Consider the following 19,054-nt stretch of genomic DNA (forward strand, 5'->3'; position numbering starts at 1 on the left):
GAGCGAGCGGGCGGGGCGCGGTGTCCGACCGCCCCATCCCGCCGGTGGGGCCTCTCGGTCGGGGCGCGCAGGGATGGAGGGTGCGACCGGGAGAGCCCCGCCGGTCCCTTCCGCCGCCACCGCCGCGGCTCTGCGGTTGGCGTTGGCCGTGCCGGGTTTGCCCGACGGTCCTTTCGGTTGTCCCATCTGCCTGGATCTGTTGAAGGACCCGGTGACGGTGCCGTGCGGCCATAACTTCTGCCAAGGCTGCCTGGGGAAGCTCCGCGGGAGGACGGGCCCCCCCGACGGGGCGGCGGGCGGGGCGGCACGCTGCCCGCTCTGCCAGGAGCCCTTCCCGGCGGCTCTGCGGCTCAGCAAGAACCGCGCCCTGTGCGAGGTGCTGCCGCTGCTGGGGGCCGCCGGGGCCGGGACGTCCCCCGACGGCGCGCGGACCCCCCCGGCTATTCCATCCCCTCAGTCCGGGCCTGGAAACTCCCCGGGTAGCGCCGAGTTCAGCGGAACGGGACCCGTCGGAGCCGGGTCCTCGCCCTCCGGGATGGCTCCGGGAGCTGAAGAGCAACCGGAGGGAGAAGCGGAGCTGCAGGAGGGGGCTGCGGAGGTGCTGTGCGACGTGTGCCCCGAGGGGGGTCGGGCGGCGGCTGCCCGCTCGTGCCTGGTGTGCCTGGCGTCCTTCTGCGGGGCCCACCTGGAGCCCCACCGCCGCTCCCCCGCCTTCCGCTCGCACCGCCTCGTAGCCCCGTTGCGGCGCTTGGAAGAGGGGCTGTGCCCGCGGCACCTGCAGCCCCTCGACGGCTTCTGCCGGGCGGAGCAGACCTGCGTGTGCGCCCGCTGCCGCGCCCACGAGCACCGCGGCCACGACGTGGTGTCCCTCGAGAAGGAGCGGGAGCACAAGGAGGTGCGTGGGGGGCAAACGGTGGGCGGCAGAGAGGGTCGAGGGGTGTAATCGTGGTTCTGCATGGGAACCCTGACCGTGTCCCTGAGGAGCTCAGCCCGTCACAGGGGTGGCACGGTACCCCGTGCATGCGGTGGGGAAGGGGAATAGGGAGGATGGACCGACCTTGCAGTCCCTATGGGTTTGGAGCTGGGAGTGAGGACGCCTGGGACCCCCCCACGCCCAGGTGCTGCACCATGGTGGCTGCATAGCGGGGAATAAAGCAGAGTGCTGTTATTGGGGCGAGGGCTGCACGCATCTCCCCATGTGGGGTCTCGTCCTGGCACACGGATAGACGGGATGCCCTGGATGGGGTGGATGCTGCACCCCATCCTCACATGGGACCTCATCCCAGCAGGTGGGCTGCTTGCATGGGGTGTTGCAGCAGTGGGACTCCCCACCCCGTCGCTGGGGCACTACACTCAGTCCTGCCCTCTCCATGGGTTTAGAGGTGCAGCCATCAAGGGTCCCCCACCCCCCAGCCACCCCCACAGGGTGCCTGCCTTTCCCGTCTGGTTCCCACAGCTCCATCAAGGCGGTTTTTCTCCTCGCCCTGGCTCGCTGCCCGCCCGCCTCTCCCGCTCCATGAGCCCTTTGTGTTGCTCCTTTTGGCAGCAGGGATTTTTTCCGTCACTCCCATTCCCAGATGTGGCTGAGTCACCTCCCAAGTTCGCACCCACGAACCTCCTCGTGGTTCTGAGTGCGGGGAGATGGAGCTGCCAGGTTGGCAGCATGGGGGCATCCCTGTCTCAGTGTGGGGCCATCGGGGATCTCGGTGGTGACTCCCTTCCCAGAGGGTCATGCAGACACCCAGCATGCATGGCTGGCTGCTCCTCCTTTATGGGCACTTGGGGCCATGGGGAAATCCTTCTATTAGTCATAGGACCCTTGAAATAAAAAGCTGTTTCTCCTCAACAGGCATTGATCAGTGTCACTGCTGTCTGCAGGGTGGGAAGGAGGGACTGGGAAAGCTCCTCTCCCACCTCCCCAGCCTGAGTACTGGAGGATATCAACCCAGTAACACACGTGATGCTCCCCTGGCTCCCAAAAGGCTCCCAAGGGGCCTGTCCCCATGGTGGGCAGCAGGCTGGGGCTAACAATAGCCATCAGGAAGCGCTGTGCTGGGACGGTGCTTCCTTTGCAGCCCAGCAGCACCTCGTGCTCCTGAGCTGTTTCACTGTGCTCTTACAAGAAATGTCCCAGGAATGCAGTGCTGAGTTCCTGCACTGGTCTCACTTAGCTTTTTCCAGCCTTGAGCACCTTGCTGAGCATGCAGAAGAAGGAATGTTTGCAGGTTGTGTGAGCGCAGAGGGTTGCACAAGGAGGAAATAGGGAAAGTAACTTGTGATTCCTACATATCCAATAACAAAATCATGGTTGGGGGGAGGTGGGGACTGCAGCTGGGCTGGGTTTATCATTGTGCTCTGCTTCAATGGATGTGGAGCTCAGTGCTCATCCTTTGTGCCTGCAGGCCCAGCAAGCCAAATTCCTCAGCAGTGTGGACAATGAGCTGGAGGAGCTGGCCGTCACCATCGCACAGACCAGGAAGATGGTGGAGCTCATTAAGGTGCCTGGGACAGCCCTGCTCCATTAATGGGGCACTGCTGGGAGCTGGGAGGGCCCTGGGTGCCCCCTCCCTTGCTTGCAGTGGTGCTGACCCATCTCTCCTCGCACTCAGGGTGTTGCCAGCAAGGAGAAGGAGCGGGTGGAGAAACTCTTTGCAGAAGCCTCCGAGCTGCTGGCCACCTTCCAGAAGGAGGTGGCCGCCTTCATTGAGGACAGCGAGCGCTCCATGCTGGGGGAGGCCGAGGCTGACCTCCGCTGGAAGGAGGAGAGGCGAGCCAAGTTGGCCCAGGGCAAGCAGAACCTGGAGAACGTCCCCAGCACCGACACCATCTACTTCCTTCAGGTGCGTGGTGGGCACAGAGGCAAGGAGGAGGAGCGGGTGATGTCTGTTGGGTTTGGTCCCCTGTCACACAGAACTGGGGGGCTGTGAGGCTGTGGGATTTCCCTCCTGTTTGCAGCATCCTCTTGTCTCCCATTGCTGGGCTGGGCTGCCAGAGCTTTGTCCTCCATCACTCACACCTCCACTGCAGCTAGGACTGCAGCCCACGCTCAGTGCCTAGGCTTGGGGATGGGGTGCCCCACTGCCCCATGCAGTGTTCCTTGATGTTTTGAGGAGGAGATGCTGCTCTTCAGATGGGCATGGCCTGAGCCTGGGTTTGAAAGAGAGCGAGGAGAAGGAGCCAGGGACACGTGGCTGCCCTCCTCCCTTCTGCAAGGTTGCTTCGGGGCCAAGTCCTGCGAGCTGCCAGTTCCCAAATCCTCCAGGGCCGGGTGGGGTTGCGGAACAAGAGGCAGCTTCGGCTTGTTTGAAACCTCCTGAAACTTTGTCTTTTTGGCTCAGGAGTTTCAAGCCTTAAAAATAGCCATGGAAGACAACCTCTCTCCGGCTCCGAGCTTCCAGAACGAGCTCAACTTCACCAAGTGCTCCCAAGCCGTCTGCGCTGTCAAGGATGCACTGTCAGCTGCCTGCAAAAGCCAGTGGGACTGTTTGCAGGGGAAAGAAGTTGATGGGATGAGCTTCCCGAAGACGGAGGAAGGTCTGTGCCCACCTGGCCTCATGCCCATGTGGGGAACCCAAGGGTGCATCCTCCTGATGGGGCTGGGAGATGCCTGTGAGCTTTGGGGCTCCTGGAGGCGCTGGCCCCTCTCCCGGGCACAGTTGCACAATCCCTGTCTGGGCTAACGCCTCCTCCTTGAGGTTTTATGAATTTTTCCACGGAGACCAAAGGCTTGAGAGGCAACAAACAGCCTGAGAGCTATGCACGGTCCTGTGGGAGGGGGCAAGTGGCCAAAGTGCTGTGAAAGGGGACTGTTCCTTCCCAGGACAGACAGCCCCCTTCACTGGGCAGGCTGTGGGCTCCCTGAGCTGCAGGGTTAGAAACCACAGCAGCTGGAGGTGTGGGATGCTCCCTCTTGTGCTCTCTTTTAAGCTGAGCTCCCTCCTGTCCATCATTTTCCTGGATGCCAATGGGGCCGCAGTGGTGATGCTTCAGGAGCACCCCAGTTGATGGCAGCAGTTTTGCTGTGACGAACCTTTCTGTCTCTGTTTTTTTTTCCCCAGCGATGACCAAGTCTCAATTTCCAGACAAGTCGAACAATCCCGCCTGCCTGGAGAGCCGTGATTACTTCCTGAAATGTAAGCGATGGGGTTTTGCTTTGACAGTTGTTGCTATGGTCCATCCTCCATCCCACAGGCCCTGGCCCCACTGCTGCCTGCCAGAGGAAATATTGCTCAGCTAACGAGGAAGTCTCCTCGCTTTCCTGACAACGGCCATAATCTATTTAGGTGATTTTTTTTTTTTTCCCCAGCCTGTGGTTCTGCCAGAGCAGCTGCCATGGGGCTGTGAGCACACCATATAATTTCTGCTGCCTTCCAGCAAATTGGATCCTGTGTTAAATTAGATCAGGGTTGGTGCATCTGCTTTGGGTCAGACACTGGTCAGCATCAATTGCGTGATGCAGAGGGGGAATCTGGGGCCTGCGCAGGGAACACTGTGGTGGTAGGGAAGGGGAGAAGAAGAGGAAGGTCTAAAATGAGGCAAGAGGTGGGAGAGAGGCTCCCTGGGGCTAGCAAAGAAGGGAGGCAAAGCTCTCCTGTGTTCTTGGGCTCTCTGGTTGCCCACAGCCTGCTTTCATACGGAATATTCCTGCTGCTGCTCTGTCAGGTGGGTTCTGTGATGTCTGATAGCACGGCTGAGCAGCCCGCCTGCTCTCTCCTCTGTCCAGTGACATCTTTTTATCTGTGTATGGGAACACCACAGCTTTGAGTACCTTTATCGTCAACAGCTGAAATCAGCCATGGGATTTTTACACCATCTAATAGCAAAAGGACAATGAGGAGTGGCTTCAATCTAAAAGGGAAAAGATTTGGGTTCGATGTTAGCAAGAAATTCTTTACTCAGAGGGCAGTGAGGCCATGGCACTGTGCAGAGCTGTGGTGCCCCATCCCTTGAGGGTGCTGCCATCCCTGAGGCAGTGGATGGGCCCTGGGCAGCCCGAGCTGAGGGGCACCCAGCCCACAGCAAGAGGTGGAACTGGATGAACCAGATGACTTCTAGGGTCCCCTCCAACCTGAGCCATTCTGTGATTCTGCAATTCCGTGATTTAAAAGGAGGAGGACAGGGTGATGGCTTAAGGATGCTGCAGGAACAGAGCCGATGGCAGTCAAAAAAGAGCACGGGAATTGCTGAGTGCTGGAGCAGGGAGGTCTGGGGGAATTTCCTCTCTCCTCATCCTCCCGTCTCCTCTCTGCCCCATGCAGTTGCCTTCATCATCGACCTGGACAGCGATACGGCCGACAAGTTCATCCAGCTCTTTGGCACCAAGGGAGCCAAGCGGGTGCTCTGCCCCATCCCCTACCCAGAGAGCCCGACCCGTTTCATCAACTGCGAGCAAGTGCTGGGGGTGAACCTCATGAACCGGGGCAACTACTACTGGGAGGTGGAGCTCATCGATGGCTGGGTCAGCATCGGCGTCATCGCTGAGGTCTTCAACCCACAGGACTCCTATGACCACAGCCGCCTGGGCCGCAACACGTGGTCCTGCTGCCTGCAGTGGAACGGGCAGAACTACGCCGCTTGGTTTGGTGGCTTAGAGTCTGTCATCCAGCAGCCATTTTTCCACACCATCGGAGTCTTCTTGGAGTATTCGGAGAAGGCTTTGACCTTCTATGGAGTCAAGGACTCCAAGATGACGTGCCTGAAGCAGCTCAAGGCCGGCTCCTTTGGGAAGGCCCAGTTGGACTCTTTCCAGCACAAAATCAACCAGCAGTTTGCAGCTCTATTCTCCTTCAAGCTGAAACCCGCCTTCTTCCTGGAGAGCGTCGATGCCCACCTGCAGATCGGGCCGCTGAAGAAGGATTGTGTTTCGGTGCTGAAGCGCAGGTAACTGCCCAAGGAGAAGGCCCAGAGGAGCCCTCCATGCAGCACACATCATGGCTTCTTTCCGTTCATCGGGGCAGCCACACTTGGCGAAGCACCTTCCAGAACTGCAGCATGGAATCATCTGGGTTGAAAGAGGTCTTCAAGACCACCAAGCATCATCCTGACTGACTGTCAGCTGGAGTCCCACTGCCAACCCACGTCCCAACACTGACCCACATCCAAAGCGTCTCGATGCCCACCAGTGCCACAAAGAAGAAGTGAGGATCTCTGCATCCCTCGTGTTTGGCACGCTGTGGAAAAGCCGTGGTTCTTCCTACGTGTGCTGGAGCTCTGGGCTGTTCTGCATCCAAACGTCTCTGCTGGGAGAAGGAAGGGACTTGCTGGGAAATGCCAGCATTGCTCGGATCACAGAGCAGTTCTGGATGTGCTCATAGTAGACACATTCTATGGGAATTGCTGACGGAAGCCTTTTTGTCAAATTTCACTTCATGTTTTTGATGACCCTGCTATTTTAGGGGATTTTGATGCCGATAATCTCCCAGTTCTTCAAGCACCCGGAGCACATCTGAGCTGTAAATGCAACCCATAGCTTAGAGAGCCTTTCAAACAACCAAGAGCTGCTATGAGTACAGCCCGGGGTAAACAGTGTTTCTTAGGCACATTGATAAAAGCCAATAATTAAATCCCTTAAGACACCAGGAACAAGTAACGATTAACAACAACTGCTCTCAAGCCAGCGTCCCATCTGGGAGAGGTGGAGGCTTCAGGCACAGTGCCCATTCATGTGTCCTACAGGAGCTTTTCCAGCACTGCCCCATCATCACTGCCTCTGATGTTGCAGAGGTAGCACAGTGCAGCTCCTGTCTCAGCCCTCCCTGCCTTCCTCTGAGTTTATTTTTCCTGGGGTTAGTTTGCTACCTACCTCCCGAAGCTCACTTTACAGAATTGTAATGCTGGGTAATAAAAATATATGGGGCCGGATTCTTTGCTGGCGTGAATGAGTCAGTGATGACGCACCAACGGTCAACAGGGGTGGAAAAATGGCCCGTTATGCTAAATATACAAAATATATATATATGTATTCCCCAAAGGATAAGCTGGAAATCATAGTGATATATTCAAAGGGAGCCAAGGGAAAAAAAAAAAACGAATGTGAAAAACAGGCAGGCATAAAGCCAGGAGGTTTAGAGTTATAGCCACGTTTACATAAACACCGTGGCTCCAATGGCTCCTGTTGCTGGTGAGTGGGTGTCCTTTGCACACAGAGGTGCCAGTCCCCAGCAAACAGCCACTGCTTTCAGCCCTCAAATGGGGCTGAAGGATCTGAATGCAGCAATCCAGCCACAGGGCAGGGCAGGAATGTTAGCATGGCACTGGGGTGTGCCTGAAACCGCTCCTACTCCTCCTCTGCTCCTTCTGAAGCACTGGGAAAGGAGAGTAGGACTTCCAGTGCTACATCTCTGGATGGAAACACCGTGGCCTTCAGGAATGCTGCCCAGATGGCAATTCACTCCCTGTGTCCTGAGCTCCTACCTCGGAAATGCTTTGATTCACTCGGCCAGCCTCCTGCGAAATGCCCTGCACGAGGCGGTAGCGGTGACACGCTGCGAGCATCGGGGCTGCTTGCTTAGCAGAGGGGTCAGCAGTGCCTTGCTGGATGAGAAGTCTGGAGACGTGCAGCAGCAATGTGCTGGGAGGAAGAGGAAGGTAACCCTGATCTGCACTGCACGTCTGTGAGAAGAGATCTGGCACGCGGGCTGTGTCTGAGCCCCAGATGTCATTTATTCAAGCGAAAGCCCTACCTTTTGCTGCAAGGAGTTTTGCCAGAGTAAATAGAGTGGATCTGGTCCTTTGCCCCGTTTTGTTTGGCTGTGGGTGGATGGGTTCTCCCGGGGGGAACAGTGTGCTCCAGCCATGATCCCTCCCTTCTCTGCGTTGCCCAAACCAAAGCTGTGAGATTCCTCTCCTTGCAGCTTTCAGCTGGTTCCTTGGAATCCAGTGCTATTCCTTTTCCATCCCTGCAGCCCCAGAGGAGCAGCACTGGGAGCCTGGGCTCTGCTTCTGCTGCTTCCCACAGCGAGGGCATCGCTCCATTGCTCCTGCCCCGTAGCTGGGTGTTGGTGTGCAGCTCACAGAGGGGTTTGGAGGGCTCCTATAGATGTGTTACAAACCCTCTCCTTCCTGCTGCTTCACATCCAGGCTGGAAGTGCTAGAAATCCTGGTGGTTTAGGGCATAAAGCAAACTCTGATGATGTAAGACGGGGGTTCCCACCCCCAGGTGTTGGATCAGCGTTTGCTTTGTGTTACCAATAATTTGGAGTGTAAACTGGAATGATTAGGAAACGTACATTATGCCAGCCCTGGATCTCTGATTTTTTTTGCTGTGAGCACCGTGCGTGGTGAGTTTAGATAGGCAACACTTTGCAATTTAAATGGCCTCTCTGTGCTCTTTCGAGTTTTTTTTTTTGCTGTCACAGAGTGTTCCTCTTTTTAATTAGATCTTTTAAAAATACAGTTACTGTAGAATCTCTTACAGTGTGTGAAGAAGTGTTCAAGGCCAGGTTGGATGGGGCCTTGGGCAGCCTGGTCTGGTATTAACTGGGGAGGTTGGTGGCCCTACCTGTGGCAGGGGGGTTGGAGATTTATGATCCTTGAGGTCCCTTCCAGCCTGGGCCATTCCGTGATTCTGTGATAGAGAATCTGATTTGCCATTAAATGTTACACAAACATAGCTGTGGGTTGTCATTTCTTTAAATACCAAACCACTGCAGTTGTCCCATTATCCTTTGCTTGTTTTTTTTTCTGTGTCCTGTGCATCCGGCAAAAAATAACAGAGGTTTTATTTTCCAAGCGTGCCTGCAGGGTTTGTGCCAAGCACACATTTTTTCTATTTTTTCTATTGCTCGACTACAAAAGAAGCGGAAGAATCCTGGAATCCAACAGCAATATTGACAGTGCTGGGCAGTTCCAAACAATGAATTGTCTCAGCTCTCTCTGTCTCTCTTCTTCTTCTGTCCTTGACTTGGAAAGAGCAAAGTTGAACAGATGAGACGTTTTTTCCTTTGCGTTTTAATCTGTATACATTTCCAAAAAACAAGGAGTGCTGGAGCTTCCCATGCACGCCAGCACTTCTTAACATGAAGACGGAGTTTCTTAACACCAGATGTCAGCTGGAGCTATGAGAAGAGCATTATCAGGCACTGTTAGCTCATGAGAAGTGGCTGGGAGCATTAGGGGAAGCTGTGTGGATGTGTGCTACTGACTTTAATAGGAGAGGAATCGGGGCTTTTTGTTACGAGCATTTCTTAAAAGGGAAACTTACAACTTATTAAAAAAGCGGATATGAAACACAAACTTGTGCTTTTCTTGCCAAGAACTGCACACATTATGTCACTGAGTTTATTTAAATCTGGTTTCCATTATGGAGCTTTTCTGTTTCCCCATTGCCCCTGGGGATTTGCAGGCACTAAGGTGGGGCTGGGCTGCAAACCCTGCAGGGAAAGCTCAAATCTGTATAAAAAGATGTAATTTAGGCTAATATCAGCTCTTAATACATATTCATGCATTATGCTGCTCACTGATACAAGGAGTCCTTCAAAACATTTAATTTTGCGGTAGTTTGAATGAAATTATGCAAGTATTATTATTGTTTTAGGAGTCAACTCCAGTTGGAGGCAGTGGGTTATACCCAAACTGTAGCTCTGCCAACACCACAGATATTTTCCTGTTCCAAGATTTCCTCTCACCCACACAAGGAGACAGATTTCTGTCTTGTCTATTGGGTGACTTTTTAGTCCCTCCAGTTTAACCCTCAGAGGGGTAATTGTAGGAACACACAGCACAGGGCACACCCAATATTGGGCTTAGGTGTCTGGGGCACTAAATGGGCATTGAGCATGAATTTAAAAAGCCTGGAAACCGAGGGAGAACCTTTGCTGTTAAAGGGATTGAGCCTCAGTTGATGTGTAGTACCACCAGATTCATGGGATTTTTATTCTGAGCGCTGAAAACGTGCAAACTGCAGCAAAATATAACGTCTTGGAAGGGGAAATAAAAGGAATTGGAATGCAGTCAGGGCACGGGGCAAACTCCTCGTGCTTTCTTTGTGAGCACAGTGGTGCCACCTAAAATAGGAAGCTGGGGGAAGCACTGCCAAGTCACGCAGGCTGCAAATAACTGAAATCATTTTATTATATATGGTCAGAGGGCTGCATAATTGGGTGATTGATGGGTCAGTAAATGGGTTCTCCCAAAAAGGAGACTGGAACTTTGGGTTACATGTAGAAAAGTTAGTACAATCTCTGCAGCTGGCTTTAGCTCAGTGAATTAATAGTGATATTAATTGCGGAGGAGGCGGCACTGTTCCTCAGGGATGGCAGACGAGGCTGAGTGAAGCAGTGAGACACGACTCTGGGCAGAGAACATCCCTCAAAGAACTCCCTCAGATGGCTGCTGAGCGAGAGGACTACAACTCCCAGCATGCCCCGGGACACCAGCCCCGGGACTGCAATTCCCAGCGTGCACCGCGCGCAGCGGCCCGCCCCGTCCGCCCCTCCTCCGCGCAGGCACAGAGCGGGTCCGGCGCTGTGAGGGGGCGGTGGCGGCCATGGCGCTGAACAGGAACCACTCGGAAGGCGGCGGCGTCATCGTTAACAACAGCGAGAGGTGAGGCGGCGAGGGGCCGTGCTCCTCTTCTCTCTCGTTCTCCAAGACCCTTTCCGTCGAAGAATGCAGAGAAGCGGCCTTCTCCTGGCTCCCCTCGGCTGGTCACGTGATCTGCGGGGCTCCTCGCCCCCCCCGCCATGTTGGGGGGTTAACCCTTGGTGTGCCGGCGCGCGCCGTCCCCATAGGCCCTGCTTGGCTCTCCCTCCTCGCTCCCAGGTGGGGCTCAGGTCCCAGCCAGGTGCCCCGCTGGGTTCTGTGCCAGGAACGGTTGGCCTTCAGCCCCGTTTGGGTCACAGGGTGGCAAGAGCTCAGCCCTGCTGTGTGTTCAGCAAATGGCAGCGGTGCTGGAAAAAGGCGCTGGGCCACGGCCGTGGGAACAGCAAGCAAACAGCGCTGCCTCTGCCTTCCTGGCAGTGGGCTGTGTTGGCTGTCTGTCTGGCAGTGTGCCTTGCTGCATGCCTTGCTCCTGACGTGGTGGTCACCTGCCTTGGGGACAAAAGGGCTTCTTTCCTCGAGGCTGGTGGAGATTGGGTGTAGGAGTTGTGTGTCCGGCTTCTGTTTGGGTTGGGAATCATTGTGAAATGGAATCAACTCCAGTTGGTGGCTTAAACTTGTGTTTAGTGAAACCAGCACTTGCATTTGCTCGGTGCGGTGCTGCTCCCAGCTGTCATCCCCTTGGATCAGGGATTGCTGCTGTGTGAGCAGACAGGCAAGCTGCTGCAGCCCAGGCTGCTTGTGTTGCTTGATTCAGGGCGAGCAGAGCCTCTGTGCCCTTCTGTAGCTTTGCTGCAGGGCCAAGTGCTTCCTGGCAGAAGAGAGAGGCAAATGAATAACTGGGGATGGTAATAGGCATGAATGTGCTGTGCCCCTCCACGGTTAGGGATTGGTGTACCTGACGTGGATGCTGTCGTGTTAAGACAATACCACTAATATATTGCATTGGTCTTAATCAGGATGGTTTCTAACTGAGTTTTTAGGAGTCAGTGCAGGGACTCAGGTTATAGAAGTCAAGTGATGAGAGAAGGGATCCAGATCACATTTTAGTGACTGAGGTGCGTTCTTGTGACCTTTGGTAGCCTCATTGCATAACCCAGCCTGAGGGGTTCCTGCTACAGCAGCCCTTTTTCTGTCGTGTTGCTTGTGGTGAACCAATTTAGGGAAATGATCCAGCAGAAATTCAGCATAATGTAAAAAACATATTCAGAACTTGTTGAGTTTAATTGACTGGATTCACTGCCAGGCTGTGCAAACAACAGTAGCTGTGTCAGCACACTGAAGAAAGAACTCTAGGCTGAGAACAAGCAGTCAGTACTACTGAAGTTGATGCAAGCAGCAAAATAAAAAATGCAAGAGTGCAAGGCAGAGTGATCTGCTGAATACTGGCCTGAGGTTAAGCCAGTTTTGGTGGGTGAGTAAACTCTGTATGTTTCACTTTTGCCCTAAGCTGTAACATTGAGCATTTTCTCGTCTCATTTGCAGCGTTCTGATGACCTATGATCATGTAGAAATGACCTTCAGTGATATCGAACCGATGCCGGAGGCTTTCAAAGGGACCAAGAAAGGGAGTGTTTTCTTGACTCCCTACCGGGTAAGTAGTAGAAGGCATTGGAAGGAGATGAGAGCTCTTCGTGGTTCTATGCTTCTACACATCCACTCTCCAGTGCATGAAAGTCTGGATAATGTACTGCTCCTTGAATTATGGCCTCTCCTGTCCTTGTGGAGAGCTCTATGGCTTCATTACATAGTCTATCTATTTGTCAAAAGATAATAAATCTCATTAGTTCTTACCTAGGCAGCTGTTTAGTCCACCAGGCATCTTCAAGATTGAACATAAGTGGTGGTCTGGAAATGCTGAATGGAACAGTTCAGGTACTGAATCACAGCTGTGTGGAGCTGCGAGTTCTCTAGGAACTGGGGGACTATTAGCAAATGTAATCTTCCTGGAAGGCTTTATTGCCTTGAGGCATCACTTTACCCTTGTGACAGTTCTGAGAAGCCTGGGGCTTGCAGAAGTTTCAAGGATCTTCAAGTGTGAGAGGCAGTTTCAGTTCACCGGAAGTCTCTGCAGATAATAAACTGGGGCAGTGTTTCCTGTTTATTTTAAACATCCTTTGTAATGTTTTCTTTTCAGGTTATCTTTGTATCGAAGGGGAGGGATGCTCTGCAGTCTTTTGGGATGGCCTTTTATTTGTTGAAAGACTGTGAGATTAAGCAGCCTGTCTTTGGAGCAAATTATATCAAGGGTACAGTGAAAGCAGAGGCAGGAGGTATGTATGGCACTGATACAAAGCTGAACTAAGATGCAGAACTTGCATAGTTCATAGTAAAGTAATAATTCTGTGTGATGTAAAGTGGATAGTGAATGCATGGGTTCTTGCAGTACTGCTAAAATGTGTTTTTCTCTTTGAATCCAGCAGCTAAAAATATTCCCCCTGTCTGCTCTGTACAGTTACAGTGAACAGATTAGCTGTGTAACTGATCTCATTCCTGCCCTCTGTATGAAATTCTGAGTTCAGTCAGCCAAGTGATCTCACTGAGTAAACATCAGTGCAGGGAGCAGGCTGTGGCAGCAGCACTGAGGGCATTGCTTGGCCTTGGTCATTGAGCTTTTCTCTTAATGATGCATCCAGATCCTTCTGTGCCAAACACTCGTGGTCTGTTTTGGTTCTGTGTGGATTTTGAGGTTCAAATCTCTGACATCTGTTTCTTGTGCAGTTTAGGAAAGGCATTGCTGTATTGTTTGGAAAATAATGGACTACCTTGAGCTTAGGGAATCTTTGAGGACAGCTTCATAATAAGTTTAATGAGAAGGTTGTGGTAAACTTTTTTTTTTTTTTCAAGTAAAAGATACTTTTTTCACTGTTCTATGCTTCTACTTTTTACAAAGGCACTTATTTCATCCAGAGCCTGATTTATTCCCTTAGTTGTGGCACTGCAATACAGTGCAATGTTCAGAGGACTTCAGCCTATTACCCTGAAATCAGCCTTGTAGCTTCTGTATGGGAGCGAAACAAGAGCATCCAGCGTGAGAGGAGAGCTGAGCAATAAGGACAAACGCTGCAAACTGTGTGAAAGGCAAAATGCTTTAGCAAAATCTCTGCGAGTTCCCCCCAGAGGCTGGCTTGGTTAATGAGGATGTTGCTCCAATAGCCAGAGGAGTCTGGCTTAGCTCAAAAGGCTCTTTTATCTACATGTCCCCGTTCCAGTACTGACACAGCTACTGCTTTGATGCATTGTTGGCACTCTGGGCTATGCATGTTTTTCTTTTTTAGCCTGCAATAAGAGATGTGGCTAATTTATTTTTTTTATTATTATCCTGACTTGACATATTTTCTATGAACTCGAATGGATTTATGTGGTGGTTGTTTTTTTCATTAAGCTCTTTGCTTCACTGGGCACTCAGACTCCCAAACTAATTTGCAGCAGACAGTTAGGTGTAGTTGCAAAAACCTTTTAGCAAATGGGATTAACAGAATCCCTGTCTTCTGCACTAATCATGTACAAGGCTAGAGTAAATCCAGCACTCCTGATAGCTTGGGCTATTGGCAGCCTGTGTGATAGCAGGCACAACTTTAGCAAGCTTTTGAATGTCTCCCTTATTGATGGTCCTATTATTCAGGTATCTCTTGATCAGAAAATGTTGTCCAATGTGAAATTTTCTGATGCTAAAGGTAATTCTGCTGCTTTCTCTGCAGGTTTTTCTTGGATATTTGGGATAAGCTCTTTAAAGAATTATAGACAGGGCCTCTGTAGCTGAAGCACAGAAGTTAAACAGCTCCAAAATGGCTTCTCTTTATTTGTCATTTCTGTCTTCTCTCCCTGCAGGCGGTTGGGAAGGATCTGCCACCTTCAAGATGACCTTTACAGCTGGGGGTGCTATCGAGTTTGGGCAGCGTATGCTGCAGGTGGCATCCCAAGGTAGGGGAGCTTAATGCTCTCTGCTGTTTGGCTTTGTGGTTTCAGGAGGCTTTGCCTTAATCTTACAGCAAGGGCAGTTTGAAGCTGGGACAGTTTGGATTCCAGTCTACATGAATTTCAGGCAGTATCTGGAACTGACTTGCCTTAAAACAGCACCTTTTCCATGTCCAGCAAGCAGTGGGTTTGCTGGCATTGGAACTTGCTTTTTTTGTTTGTTTGTTTTGTTTTCTTTGGTTTTCAGATAAGGACTCTTTAAGTTTGTTGTAGGTCTTGGCTTATGTTTGGTGTTTTGTTGAAGTGAACTTATCTTTCCTTCTCCAGCCTCCAGAGGTGAAGTCCCCAGTGGAGCTTATGGCTATTCCTACATGCCAAATGGATCCTATGCTTTTGCACCACCTGTGGCCAATGGGGGCTATCCGTACCCACCGCCTCCTGGTACGTCTGGGAATTGCAGACAAGGATAATTCTAGCTAACAAGAGTTACAGCAGCTGAAAAGGGAAAGAAATAAAATTTTTACATTATCTTTGACGTTGGATCTGATGCCTTGTGCAGCTTTTGCTTCTGAGCTTAAGGATATTAACCTTTAGCTTCTTTTGGCTGCATGTTGTGACTCCACCCAGGGTGGTTTAAGTCCTTTATCACCTTATCTCCTTTCCTGACAGAGTTTTATCCTGCTCCCCCTATGGGAGGTGCAGACATGGGTTACATGCATCTGCCACCACCGCCGTACCCTGGGCCCATGGAGCCACCCTCTGGTGGTCCAGATCTGCCTTCCACTCCTGCAGGTAAGAAGTATCTTTGAGTGAATCAGCTCACAACTGCTTCGTAGTGCCTGCAGCAGAAGTTGGCAGACGTTCTCTTGTTCCTTTTGACAACAGCTGTGCAAAAAATTGGCGTCACGTTATTGTTTGTGAGATTGAGAATGTTGAGCATCAATGTTGTTGCTCAGAAAAGTCAGAATTTTGTTCCCTTGTTGAAGTTTCATATCTATAATGTCCTTGGGAATATGAAGTCAACTTAGAAGCTCCAATTAAGTTAAAATTGTTTGGGAAGGAGTGGTTAGGGAGCTCCTCTAACCTCCAGCTCAGTCTGAAGGCCAGCCTGGTGCTCTCAAGAGCAAACACCATCTGCAGATACAGTGTTTACATTGTAGCTGTTTTGTAGCTTGAGCATTGATAAGGTAGTGCTTTATTTACAGCAGCTAATGGCCAAGAGGACGTGAAATTGTGATTATAAAAATTCCATGTGTGCCACCAAATTTGTCTCTTCTGTTTTTTCTGTGACAGCTGAAGCAAAGGCTGCTGAAGCTGCTGCCAGTGCTTACTACAACCCAGTAAACCCACACAACGTCTACATGCCCACGGTATGTGCTGAAATCAAGTTTCCATAGGGATTTCTTACTTGGGAGAGAATCAGAATCATGTGCAAGTTACAAAGGCTGCCATGCTGCGTTAGCAGTTCTACTCAGTGACACAGCAAAGTGTGTCTGAATTGATCTGTTGCATGTTTTGTTTGGTTTTCCTTCGCCACAAATTGATGTGTTTTTACTGTCTTTACTTCAGGACCAGCCACCCCCCCCTCCGTACTTCCCACCAGAGGACAAGAAAAACCAATAAGCTACCAGAGAACTTCTCCACAACTCGTTGCTTTCTTACTTCCCACTTTGGCTGAATCCTGGGGCATGGTCCATAGCACTGAGGAGTAGAGCCTTACCTCAAGGCATGTAGCTTTCCTGGACTTTAGTGGTAGATATGAGCAGAGCAAGGGGAGAGATCTCAGCAGCCTGGCTTACCTCGAAGAGCTCTGAGGGTTTGCAGTCCTACCACAGTTTTCCCATCTCCCTGTGCACGCCAACACTAGATCTTGAGGTTCTCTTTCTGATAGTTTCCTTTATCTCTGTTTCTTCTGATACTTAAATTATACCTCTTTAGAGTAAGCAGCTGTTGCACAGTGATAATTAACAAGCTCATAACATGGAAACAAGGCGCCTGGGGAGTCTTGTCTTTACTTTGGGGTTTCTGTGGACACAGAGATGTCTCTAGATAGCCCTCTTAACCTGTAGTATCACACCCAACTTTTCCCTCTGTTACTAAAAAAGGGCTTCATGGGAACCTTTGGAATCTCAGAGAAAATAGGTGTCAATCAGATTATGCAGATACCTGATAAACTTTCTTGAAAAACCGAGTTGTTTCTAACTGTCATAACGAATCTGATAGCCCTCCAGATTTTTCTGCTGTGCACTATGATGATGCTGACAAGCTTCCTTTTTTGAACAAAGCTGCCCTTTGTGGGGCTGATCAGCAGCATCTGACTGGTTACAGATCACATGGGAACACTCATTCTCACTTATCTCTTTTTTCCATTCCGATGTATGGGCTTGAGGTCACAAAGCCCTGAATATTATCCTTATAGTCATTAATGCACTTTTTTTTTTCCCTGTAACACAAGTTACACTTTGGCCAGTGAAGTATCTTACTGCTGTGATTTAACTGGTGAATTAGTAGCTCGTGGGAAGAAAATAGATGCTTCTGCCCTGGAAACACTTGAGAGAATGTATGAAAAGGTGAAGTAAGTTGTGCAGCTGGATGTTTAATGCTGTTAGTGTTCCTGGATCAGCTGTGAGTTTATTTGAATGTCAGCGCTTTGCACTGAAGGTTCAGGCATTTTCCTTCCACAACATTGATCTCATCTGCAAAGACTGTCATGCTCAGAACCTCTGCAGCACTGATCAGTGACCAGGCTGTGAAACTGCATTGTACAAAGCTTCGCATCAATCAGATTTTATTGACTTCTGACAGTGTTTGTGAGGGTGAAGATCCGTCCCAGCAAGTGTGGAGAAAGATCACGTGCTAGGGAACTGCTGAGACTTGCTGCATGCAGCCTGCTTGAAGAGAAAAAGGTCCACCTCTTGTTTTCTTTTTGTCTGAGTTTAGGTGATTAATCAAATCGCTGCTGTCTGTGCACTGACTTTTCTAGAATTGCTATTGCAGTGATGTAAAGAAATGGTTATTTTAAATTTGCATATTATATATATATATATTTATTTTGAAAATGTTTGATTAATATATTAATGTGAAATGACTTCCGAATGCAGATTTGTTTTGCCAAGACTGTGAAGTAAAGCGAAATCAGCTCGAAACTTAACGTTGTGTGTGTTTGTGTATGGGAAGGGGCATTTCTCTTGACTGATGCTTGCTTGGTGAAGTGAGAATAAGGTATTAAATCTTCACAAATGCCCATTTTTCAATTCCTGTTAGAAACTGGTGAGGAGCTGCTCAGCATTTTACCCAAATTTGTTTATTTCCAGACCAGTTGTCTTTGTAAGAGCTCCTTGTAATCTGTTGCTGGAGAAAGTAGTCAAGGGACACCTTCCAAGTTCTGCTCTCAGCGTTGTGTTTGTCCTCCCACATAACTGTATTAATGAATTTTTATGCTGGCCCATCAACTCGGGCTTGATTTCTTTAGCAAGAAGTGGGTGGAGAAGGGAAACGTGAAGACAGAAAACATTAGAGCCCAGTGAGAACATAACAATCCCTGTTCTGTGAATTAAGATACTTCAGTGCTGGTTTTCTTGTATCTCATCAACCCAGCATAAGAAGCTGCAGGGCTCCTGCTTTTAAAATGGCTCTTTCACATTTACACTCTTCTAGGATTAATGTCTGTAAGTAAGCACAGTTTGTGTGAAGCTCTGGAGTCTCTTGCCCAGCACCACGTACAGTACAGCTCTCGTACAAGCAGCACAAACATGTGAGTGTTGGCTTGGTTCTTTTTACTTTTAATATCATTCCACAACTAAGTGTGCTCCTGGGAAGAAACTTTTCTGTAATTACTTTCATGACAACTCAAGCTGAATCTCTCTTCTGCTGGTGTGGGCAAGCAGTGAAGTCAGCAGAGAAGCTGTAGTGTTTGCTGCCTTTAAAAAAAAGAAAGAAAAAATATTTTGAGTGAGTCAGGCTGGAAGAAATGAAATATTCCTGTTCTTAACGTGGATTTTAGTGGCTTTCGAGCTGAGAGCCTTTTACAATGGCCTCTTAGTGGATGTTGCTGTTCCTCCATTCTAGGCCTGTGAGAAGGGGAGAAGGAGCAGGTCAAAAACGATGAGATCTGTGGTATGGTATTACACCATTGCACAGAAAGGCAGGGCGTAGGCAGCAGTTAGTGTTGGATCCAGCAAACCTTTTGGCAAACAGATTTTCAACTCGTGTGTGCAATCCTGTCTTTGTGATGTGACTTCAGCTCTTGGTGCCTGCTTCCCTGCTCTGAGATGGGGCTGTTTCCCCCTTCTCTGGGGTGTGGTGAAATGGGGTATTTCCAAAGCTCTTTGAGATCTTGTGCAAAGAGCAGTTGCTGCAGGAGCTGCTCACAGACGTCCTATGGCAGGTCCTAAAAGTCCTGTTGAAATCCTTTGGGCTGGGGAAGCTGTTTATCCTGAGGGGCAGGGCTGGTGCCTACCTGCTCAGGAATGCCTGCAGCCTAAGGAAGAGGCCAAGCCCTCCTCACCTCACCATTCTGCTGAGTGAGACCAAGTGATAAATGTTGGCTTTTTATTTCTTTTCCCTTATTATTTGTTGTGTGTTGGTTTGAAACGCC

The 19,054-nt window shown here is 50.5% G+C and overlaps 2 protein-coding genes across 2 annotated transcripts; both read left to right on the forward strand.

Moving 5' to 3' along the window:
- The first annotated feature begins 15 nt into the window (after positions 1-15).
- TRIM47 (tripartite motif containing 47) lies at positions 16-8,611 on the forward strand. The gene is made up of 6 exons (XM_010721447.4): positions 16-895; positions 2,403-2,498; positions 2,610-2,840; positions 3,339-3,534; positions 4,059-4,133; positions 5,259-8,611. The coding sequence occupies exons 1-6, from the start codon at positions 74-76 to the stop codon at positions 5,882-5,884; spliced, it is 2,046 nt and encodes a 681-aa protein (XP_010719749.2). The 5' UTR covers positions 16-73; the 3' UTR covers positions 5,885-8,611.
- A 1,777-nt stretch (positions 8,612-10,388) lies between these two features.
- On the forward strand, positions 10,389-17,608 carry WBP2 (WW domain binding protein 2). The gene is made up of 8 exons (XM_010721373.4): positions 10,389-10,545; positions 12,025-12,133; positions 12,677-12,812; positions 14,371-14,463; positions 14,785-14,898; positions 15,127-15,249; positions 15,751-15,827; positions 16,027-17,608. The coding sequence occupies exons 1-8, from the start codon at positions 10,487-10,489 to the stop codon at positions 16,078-16,080; spliced, it is 765 nt and encodes a 254-aa protein (XP_010719675.1). The 5' UTR covers positions 10,389-10,486; the 3' UTR covers positions 16,081-17,608.
- Positions 17,609-19,054: the final 1,446 nt, after the last annotated feature.

Source organism: Meleagris gallopavo, chromosome 20, assembly GCF_905368555.1.
Source record: "Meleagris gallopavo chromosome 20, MGAL_WU_HG_1.1, whole genome shotgun sequence".
NCBI classification, from domain to species: domain Eukaryota; kingdom Metazoa; phylum Chordata; class Aves; order Galliformes; family Phasianidae; genus Meleagris; species Meleagris gallopavo.